Genomic DNA, 11175 nt, shown 5'->3' on the forward strand with positions numbered 1-11175 from the left:
TTTTTTATTTTAGTATGTATGAGATCATTTATCAATATTACCTATTGCCCACAACTGTGTGGCAGATTGTAATATCTATCAATAAATAAATCTAATTAACAAATTTAAAAAAAAAAAAAATTTTTTTATTATTCTAAATCTGATAATAAATAGATTAGCATATTATTACGCCACTATACCATATGATTACACTGCATTGTAATAAAATGTAGTGACTGACCTAGCATACAGAGATAAAATATGTTTTAGTAAACGCTTAAGTTGATATTCCCTTTTTGCACCCCCAGAGTCCCTATAATACTAATTTTATCTTATATTACTATTTAAAAATACCGTAAAAAAATAAATTAAGAGTTAGGACTCAATGTTGACAATCCGAAACTTGGCTTTGATTCGAGCAACGATAGTAATACTGCAAATATTATGATCATAAATACTTCAAATATTATGATTTAAGTCCCCAAACCATTTGATTGGTTCTTTTCTTTTGGATTCATAGGATAAGTGTAACAATGAGTGGATTGTCGTCTGGGAACGAAATATGGGTTGAGCCCTTGGAACAACACACAATACGTATTAAATAAATTTACATTGCTGCACAAAGGAATATAAAAGTGATATTAAAATAAAATTTAGTTCGAACCCCACGTAGCCTTTGGGTTTACTCCAGGCAGAACACATGGTTGTCCGATATTTCTATTCCGGTCACCGTCTCACCAAAATTATAGAGATTTAATCTCTAACGATGTAATGCCACAACGCTCTTATCCAGGACGTGCTGAAGATTCCGCTTCACAAACCAATATAAAGCGACTCAAAGGTCATGATATAAATGAGGAAAGAAAATGGTTTCATTGTTATAAAAAAAAGAGAAAAAAAACTATTACACCTCTCTTATAAATCCCAATCTCCATTCATATTAAATATTACATAAAAGTTATTATTAATGTTTTAACAGAAATAATCATAGCCCAAACGGAAATAATCATTTAGCTAACCAGCATGAAGACTCTTTTAGCAAACTTCTGATTGCATTTAAAACTTTTGTGGCTAAACTACTTTTTCATGCTATTTGTACAATTGGAAAACCCGATTTCCTAATTTAGAATTTTTCCGATTTTGATTCAATGTTTGAATATCAATTTGCTAAGACGTTGCCTATCCATGAAACGAGCCCATACCTTATTCATTCCCATAACCACATTGAAAATATTTGTGAAATACTTTTCAATAGAATTAGAACCTAGCGAAAATTTGATGTAATAATTATTATTAGAGTAATGGTTATATAAGAGTTGAATTTATGTGGGTGAATCTTTAGGTTTTAATTTTTTAACATTAAAGCGTTTATATTATTTATATTTTTCCTTTTTAGTATTTTTTTTTTAATACCAGGTCGGCTAGGTGGGTCTTGTTGGGTCATGGTTAATGTAAGAGGTACATTTTTTTTTAACAGTTGATTATGGGGGGTATAGTCTCATACAAAAGACACCCATAGCTATATACAATGTTATAAATAGAAAAAAATAAGATATAATAAATAGATTAAAATAATAATTTCTAATAAAAGATAAAAGTAAAGTTAATAACAAAAACAATGACATTTATGGATTTAACGAAATAAATAATTTACTTCTAATGGGAAAAAAAGAAAATGAATAATTTTAGAGTGACTATAACAGAACTTGTAAATATAGCAATATAACAGGATGTACTACAGCAGCCTGGGCTTCAGTCTTCGGGTTGTGGTTGAGTTTCCCAAGTTGTAGGTCACTGCTCCTTTAACTGTCGGTAAATGGCTTCATGAAACTTTTTTTTATGTAATCCTTTATTGTCTCTATTTGTATGTCTCCTTGCAATTGGCTGTTTCTAAAAATCCAAGGAGCATCCACTGCAACTCTTAGGACTTTATTTTCAAAAGATTGTAATTTTTTGATTTTCGTGAAGGATGCCGCACCCCAGACTTCACAGCCATACATCAGCAGTGGCCTAAGAATTGTTTTAAAAACAAGAATAGCTGTTTATTTTTTTGAATTTGGATTATAGTTTACTCTTTAATTTATGTCAACACAAGCTATTATTCCATGACGGCAATCTAACAATTTTGGATATTCAAGAGGTTTTGTAATTTTTCCGGGAGTTTTCTTGTTTAACGGATAATCTGAATCAATAAGCAACTTTTTGTATAAATAATAATAATTTGTTCTGTTTATTCGGTAAGTATTATAGAAACTTAATTAATTCGTAAATTGGAACAAACTTTATATTGAATTTTAATAGATTAGAACCTCGCTTATCCTAGTGGGGACCTGGTTGAGCTAGAAAAACCTTCAAATCATAATTAGTAGCCACAAAGTCAGTTTCATTTTACTGAACTTGGTATTTCCCTCAGCAAGTTATTTATTTATTTTATTCTTTTTACCATCAGTGAACCAGAGGCCGGATAAGCGGGATCCTACTGTAGTACTATACTAAGTAGTCTTACCTGTTCTGCTAACAATAAAAGTCTGCATAAACCGTCAATACCAGCACATGCTAATTACAGAAAATTAAGAATTAGTGTTACCATTTTAGCGTTAGTTAGTCTTAACTAATTGTAATTAAATTTCATTTTGTAATCAATAAATTTTCAAAGAAAACTTCAACTTTTTGAAAATGAAACAATCACTCATTATCTGAGCAAATAAACTATAATAGTCCTCTAATGAACGTAACGCAACTAGCGCCAATGAGTCAGTATGTTTTGCAATATGTACCGAACGAATACTCTGACCGATATATTATTGACAATGATCGTGAAATTTTCAAAGTCAAATTTGAATATGAAAATTAATAAATGAAAAAATAATAACTGGTTCCTAAGTTTTTTTTTCTAATACCAACATTTTTGTCCAAATAGTGCTAAATCGACATTTTTAAAAATATTTATAATATAATGAAGACTGCATGAAATATTGAGCGAACTTATTAAAATTTAATTTTTACACTGCATTTTTTATTTGATGGCTGTAAGGCTGCAGACGTATATTTTAAAGATTATTTTCTTGGGTATAACTAATTGAAATAAATAAGACATGCATGGTATGATAAACAATTATTTTATAATAAGTGTTTATTTTCCAATCATTGATTTCATGATTGTTTAGGCTAAAATAAGTTACGAATTATCTAACATTAATTATTTATCATAAATGTATAATTTCTGAATGAATACGTTATACAATTAGTTCTTATACCTTTCTTATCAGTGACCTACCAATGGGCGCATTATTTTCTTTTAATTCAATTAGTGACAAATCGTTGTTATATTTTAATAAATGAAATTAAATTTTGTTAATTCCGAAAGAAAAGTATCATACATTCTTTTCTGTTTTTGTTAGGTGATTTGTTCCGTTGAGGATTCTTACCTTTTTGTAATATCTGTCCCACCTCGACCTTAGCGTTTGAACAACAGAAGATGGGTTCAGAAAGTAAAAAAAATCCAGGACCGTAGCCGCACACCGGAGGTTTGTTGGTCCTTTAGTCCCCAACCGTGTCACATGCAGAAAGCAATCTGCAAGTTCCTTGGCCCCCACCAAGTGCAATGCATCCTTCTCCTGTGAACAATAGTAAACCTGGGTCATGAATTTTAAAAAAAATATAAACATTTGAAGATAGCACTGAATGGATTTATTTGTAACTAACGATGTACAAGACCAATTAACATAAATATGCATTTTTATTCATAATGTTTACACAACATATCAATACCAATTAAGAACTGGACAATGGCTGGTCATAATGGATAGACCTGTAAGGAACATTTCCCTTCACGGGGAGGAAATATATGGCTCTATGATGTTTAGGGATCTGCTTATTTCTGTCCTTTCCCATGTAGAGGAGTATCCAATCGGTATTCCACCAACGTCTTGAAAAATATCACCTATTCAGGCAATCATATTATATTCCCAAAAGCCTCTTATTTTCAATGTAAGCGTTACTATTCTTTAGGACTCACGTGTCCATGGTATTCTCCTGAAGCACGATTAACATAATGTATAACCACTGCAATACGATGATCATGCATGCCTCACAGTTGGCAATAATCCGTACCTGGTGTGTATAGGGTGGTGTTAGAGATGTTGACCGCCTCTTTGAGGTTTGCTGTCTGGGCATCATCATGCTTGAGAATGACTAACATCTGTTGGTGGGTCAGTTTTCCAAGTGCCATTCAGGTTTTTCTTGGACTCTTCGATAGTAAATTCGTCCCAGAGCCCCCGTTTCTTGACTTTGGACTTGTATTCATTACGGAGTATAGTGCGCCTCTCGTAACGTCTACACTTCTTGTTTGACCGCCTGGCCTTGTAGAGAATTCTTTTCATTATAGTTAAGGCCGGTTTTCACATCGATAAACTGATTTCAGGGAGCGCTATGTCTGTCGCTTGCCTTTGCCCTTATTTTCAAATCTCCTTCAACCAACACCTCTTTCCAACGAGTCCATATCTTCTTACCTCTACTCTTAACCTTCTCTTCTTTCACATAAATATCTCCTTATACTAGATTCTAAAGAGCTGTCGAAAGAGAATTCAGGAGACAAGTTGTATATAGTTTTGTACATATGTCATTGCCTCTGTATCATCTCCCTTCAAACAAATTAATATTTATCTTAAGGCACACTGCGGTTTCAATTCTGTAACTCAATGATTGGCACTTCGGAGCCTAGCTAAAATTAGGGTGGAACTTCCCATGATGGAGTATGCGAAGCCGAAATCCGATCACTATGACGTTATCATGATTTGGGAAAACTAACCCAATTTTTCATATTGTTTTCTATCTGTACTATACTGATAATAATAAAAAATTCTGTTGATATGGATAATTTAAAATTTGGTTTATTTTTAACTTTTAATTATGTTATAAAAGGTAATTACTAGTTAAATTATTGATATGAATAACTTGGAAGTATGTTTAATGCACATTTAAATATTTCGATTAAAACAGTGTTAGCTTTCCATCATGTCTGTCATCCAAAAATCTGTCAAAAACCGTTCTTACACATTTTTGAAAGAACAAAATATCGAATTATCTTATTTTAAATTAATAAATTTTCTTGAAAAGACAAAGCAAACCATTTTAAACCTGATAAATTTATAGAAATATTTAGTATTATTATTTTAATGTCAAACAATAATTTGGATGTTGCCGAATAAGATACATGGCCAAGGTTTTTTTGATAACCCAGGACGTTTCGACCTCTAGATATTGATGTCATATCTCTTAGTGCGATAATTAAATACGCCTAAAAAATACGTAGTTAATGTTATCGTTTTCAATACTTATAAAAATTATTATTATTAGGTTATTTAATGATAAATTATTAATTTTTAAAAATAATTATTTCGAAATATAACACTATAACCATTTTTATAAGTTTAATTATGGGTAAATATTTTTTTTTTGTATTCGTGTAATGGTATAGAGTTGAATAAAATAAGTAAAATTATTACTTATATGTTTTTCTGATCATTCGGGTATTGTTTAAATTTTCAAGAATAATTAAAATATGAAATTCATCAAATTTAAATGAAATTTAAATTTTCATTCAAATTCAAATTTTGAAAAAAGAAAAAACAAATGTTCTTGCTGCATAAAATTTTATTTTTTCTTAAATCCATTATTACTGTATTTTTATTATATATATGTATATATTTTTTTTTTACATCCATATTCATATATAAAAATACAGTAATTATGGATTTAAGAAATGATAAGTTATAAGCAAATAAATTAAAATTAACGTGTATTAATGTAAAAAAAATATTATAATGTTAAGGTGATAACAGAGTCCTAAACTGTTGAAGGTAGGTTCTGTTTTAAATGATGTTTATAAGTAAAAAAAGAGAAAATTATTTATGTGAAAAAGTTTTAGATTTAAAATATAAAAAGTTATGTAAGTAAATAATCAATTTAAAACATTATTTGAAATTGTTATGATATTATTAAATATTTAATTTATTTTAAAGATATTATATGGACAATTAGCCTGCAGACATTTTTTTAAAGAATAAGACATCAATATTTAAGGTGTAGTCAAAAATATTAGTATGCTGTTAAGGAAATAATGTAATTAATATAAAAAGAAAAAAATTTATAGGTTGTCTCCTTGATAATAGCCTGAGAGCCGAAACGTTGGAGAATTTCTGAAAATAAAAGTTGAAAGTATATTTGGATCAAAATTGTGTGTGTTAATAATAATACTATATCTTATGTGAAATAAATAAAGTAGTCTAACCCTCTTCAAGTCCTAGTACACGGGCTGACACTGCATTGAATCCGAAGACGCCTATCAAGAAGAGGAACATCCTGAAACTGTTTGGCCTCTAGCCCCCACCATCCCGTCTCAGACTAGATTTATTTAAAAGAAAATGGAAAATATGACTCAGCCATTCCCCGAATTAATGTTGGTTTCAAATTTTTTTTTTAATTATTTATTTATTGTAATTTACAACTGTACAAAATAATACAATAGGTAAATATGTTGTATGTTTCATATACACTTGAAAATCTTGGGAAGAAACCACCCATTGGTGGTACTTCAAACATTAATTTAAACTAGAAGGTCCCGTGGCCATCATCTTTTCAGACGCCTCGGAGGATTATCAGGGATTGTTAAGGATGAAAGATTAAGAATTAATGGGTTAGGATGGTTAAGGAGTTGGGAATAAAAAGACGCATATCTGTTTTGGGTCAAATCTGCAACGAATGGGATGTTAAGGTCTTTATGAATGAGTTTATTTGTGACGTAATAAGGACCATCAAGGATTTTACGTAGGATTTTGGATTGTAACGATTGGATGCGGGAAGAATTTGATGGTTTGGTGGAGCCCCAGAGCTCAATTCCATATGTCCAAATTAGTCTGATTATTGTAGTGTATACTAATTTTTTGTAGTGAATGGGAAGTTTAGAGCGTTTGTCAAGTAAGTGTTGTAGCAATCGGAATCTACGAGCAGTTTCAGTCTTGTGTGTGGATTCCAAGTAAGTCTTTTGTCAAGATGGAGTCCTAAGTATCGAATCTGTGATTGCAAAATTAAATTTATTACCGGATGGGATGAGTAAAAAAATTTTAAAGACATGAAACCAATATTACTGTGTATTCAATAATAATAAACACACAAGAACGGATCTATCACAATGCTCCCACTAACGTCTCGGTCCACAATTCGTGTTTTATCCATGGGCTTAGCGATGAATAATGTTTTGGCGATTATTGCAATTTAATCAGTCATTTCGATGACTATTTATGTCACACAATTATATTTGAACTGAAATCGATGAAATCCTTGTCGTTTACAAGTATGGATCGTTTATTGGCTGTATGTATTATATGAACTAAAAATGTTGAAATTACGACAAATGTTTATAATTTATGCGTAATAAAGATAAAAAAAAAGAGAGACAGTTATTAATTTAGTTTGTTTCAGCCAGGAATTTTTTAATCAGCGAACTATTTGGCTCTAAAAGAAAACCAGCATCTTTCTTATATAGAAATTAATAATTAAAATGCCTTGGACAGGGCAATAGAACGTACATGAATATCCAGGACGGTATGATTTAACAATTCATATGACAGTAAAGGCATGAAGATTTAATTATATTATAAAATAAAATAAATTTTTTCAATTTCTTGAGACTGGTAATTATTTATTAAATAAATCAAAATTGTATCCTTGTATAGTATCAACGCTTTTTATTACATTAATAGTCCAACGTATCCGCCATTCCAGCCATCCTCAAGAACAATCTAAATATTTAATAGCTTATATTACACATTCATTTGTAATATTTATAACAACAACATTATCACTAATAATATAACATACCTTCAATATAAATTTTCACCTCACATCAAAATTTAAAAATTGTTTTGTAGACTATTCTGCCCAGTTCATTAATTATAAGTCAAACACACCCTATGAAAAAGTCAATTATTAGAGAGTCATATTTATTATTAATAAGCTTACCTAAGCTTATGTTTAGTTACCTATTTTTTAAAAATTCATATATATTTAAAAAAATTTTAATTTTCAATTTATCCACACTATCACTACCATATAAACAAATGTAATAAAAAGTGTTGAGACTATACAAAGATGCAATTTTGATTTATTTAATAAATAAAATAAAATGTTACATCAACATTGAAACATAATTCTTACAAATTACGAAGCAATTGCCTAAGGCTGGGTTACTTTATGTTTTGGTATCAGATATGCTTAGCTAGCCGAAGGAGGAGCTTGAGAGAACCTATCAAATTGGAATCCATAGGAATTAGGAGGAAAAAGGGAGGGAAGATATGAAATTTAGGAATTACCACCAGGAAGGAGGATCAGATCCTCAACATCTGTGAAGAACTTCCAAGAAATGGTCACATGTTACAGATGGACGGAGACTAATGATGACCTCCAAATTTGCGCTACATCCTGTACAAATGGGTTTATTTTATGCCTTGGTAAAGGAAATAAAAGAGAGAGAAGATGATTTCCTATGATTTCTAGATCGGCTAGCTAGATTTAGCATGTGTTATTTGTACTATGTGTGCTAGACAATAGCAAGAAATAGTGTATAATGATAATGGCTGTAAATTGTTTGTAATAATATTGTGTATTAACTTGTCCACGGGTTGGCTGTAGGACCGATGGAAGGATAGTTAGGAGCAGGATAAACATGCAAACAAAGTCCAAATGAAAAATACAGTTGAGAATTAGAGGAGGGAAAAAAAGGTTGTATAGTTATGTATAAGTATATTGTATTGTATGTATAAGTCCAAGAACTGTATATATGAAACTACATTTTAACAATGTGATTGAAGTAAAGAAAAATATGTTTTAAAATGGTCAATCAAATAAGACTAAAACGTTACGAAGAAGTTAATAAAAAAATGTTTATTATGAAGAAAATGGCCGGTAAAAAGAGGCGTTTCGCCCGAATTTGTAGAACTACATCGGGGAGTTTGACAGTCAAAGGCTCGAAAGATCTTTACTTTACTTAAAGTTTATTAGGAAACTGGTTCATTATTTGTAAGGAAAAAACAATCCGAGGACTTATGAGGCACCTCCACTATTATATATTGTTACAGATATTTTTATAATATCTGAACTGTTTATTATTTTTTCTATATATTTTTGTATATTTTATAAGTCGCATAAAGGAAAAGAAACCCTCATATATCCAACGATTACGAAAATTGACATTGTTCCAACTCCTGGGATATATATATATATATATATATATATATATATATATAAGTTACGGTCTGAATCAGCTGTTACTTCGATATCAGCTGACTGAGGGAATCAGCTGATTGAATGTATATAAAGAGATGTACTGAAACCAATTAAGCCAGTATTTTACAGCAGTTCAAGCGTGTCAGATCTTATTCCTTGATATTTTGCTTTCGCTGATACTTAAGTTACATATGTATTTTTTTTTTTTTATTGGGTTTAATTTACACCTATCTTCAGATTGAAGACAGCCAGAAAATGTGATATCTTGCAAAATTACAAAAATGGTAGAGTGCCATGATTGAAACCGGTACCCATTGGTACCTTCTCCTAGGTTAAGTTTATTTCATAATCTAACTCAGGACATCGCTCATCCAGCTCCTTTTTGGTCCTTAGTACGAGTTGTCGGATCTATTCTATTATGTGTTGGTACACAAGTCTATTGGTATGAAGGTAATTTGTCATGAAATGATTTGTATGATGTAAAGTGATTGATCTGATTTTGATTAAAAGTAAATCGAATTTATTTTAACAATCGTAAATACATTGTCTTATTTCTCAAATTTAAGTGATTTAACAATACTCTGTAAAACCTTTTATTAATAGCTATGTTGATTTTTTATGACCACTCAATAAATGGGGCCTCTTTTGTTTCAGATCTACCTCGTGGGGCACATCGCCCCGGGCTACGACGAACGGCAAGGAGCCCCTGCCAGACTCTCTCTAGCCGAACCACACAACTCTCGCTACATCAGCCTCATTTCCAAGCACGCCAAGATAATAACAGGACAGTTCTTCGGACATCTCCACTCGGATACCTTCAGGATTGTCTATGGAGCCACTGGTGAGCCTATCTTTCTACTAAGTAAAAAAATAATATTCTTTTACCAAGTAATGAACCCGCATAAAATCTGAAGATGGAATGACAGACAGATATGTGTCACCTCCAGATCTGGAATGTCTGCAATATCATTTATAGGTCCCATGGACGAACATGCAAGGGTGAACGATATTTAAAGCCGAATTCATAGGTTTGTCATAAAACTAAGGACGTAACAAAACCGACCGATACATAAAATGGCCAAAACGTCAGAATATTATGTATAGGCTTTAATTAAGAAATTTTGTTAATTAAAATACAATTTTTAGTTTTTATTTTGAAGAATTGGGTTACGAATTAATATACATGAAAATTACTTTATTCACAAACTACTTGAATATTTTGGATTGTGCAACCATATAATAATAATAATTATTATATATTTATTCTGGGAGTATTCCCCTTTGGATAATTTTACAAGTATTAACAAGGAGATTGACAAGTGCCTTACATCATGATGCAAAATTAAAAAAAATAAATTAAAATAATTAATAAAAGGATAAATTATTATTTACATACATTTTTAAAATTATTACAAAATAAAATCGAAACATCAAAGATAAGAAATAATAATAAATAAATAAGAAAACAAAAATAAATTCTCTAACAAATTATAAATTTTAAAGTATATTCTGATAACATCTACTGAATCTATAGAAAGATTGAAAACATCTAATACCGTTTATGTTACATTGCATCTATCTTTTTTTCGTATCCCCCTGACGAAATAAGCAATTGAATACATACATATGGTAGGTAGATGTATATCTGGTAGTTTTATATTTGGTAGTATATGTATATCTAGTTTCTTTTTTTTTTCATACACCCCTACTTGTATATCTATCTTTCTATCAATTTATAATTTTGTTTAAACCTTTTAATTGTTATTCTACGGGAATTGGATGGACAGTAGGTGATTAAAAAAACGGGATTTGAAGGGTATTGGAGCAGCGAATGAAGGAGGGAATAGAATTCCAGAGGGCAGAGCAACGGATGAGGAAAGGTCAAGGCCGTAAATGGTTATACTTATATAT

At 30.6% G+C, this 11175-nt stretch overlaps 1 protein-coding gene across 1 annotated transcript in view; it reads left to right on the forward strand.

The window, feature by feature from the left end:
- Window positions 1–11175, forward strand: part of LOC106686361 (acid sphingomyelinase-like phosphodiesterase 3b) — a 483558-nt gene that overhangs the window by 449448 nt on the left and 22935 nt on the right. The window contains exon 8 of the mRNA XM_014429614.2: window positions 9919–10105. Coding sequence (XP_014285100.1) covers window positions 9919–10105 — 187 coding nt within the window. The remainder of the gene's footprint in view (window positions 1–9918; window positions 10106–11175) is intronic.

This window comes from Halyomorpha halys, unplaced genomic scaffold, assembly GCF_000696795.3.
Source record: "Halyomorpha halys isolate HHAL.00 unplaced genomic scaffold, Hhal_1.1 Scaffold812.1, whole genome shotgun sequence".
Classification (NCBI taxonomy): Eukaryota; Metazoa; Arthropoda; class Insecta; order Hemiptera; family Pentatomidae; genus Halyomorpha; species Halyomorpha halys.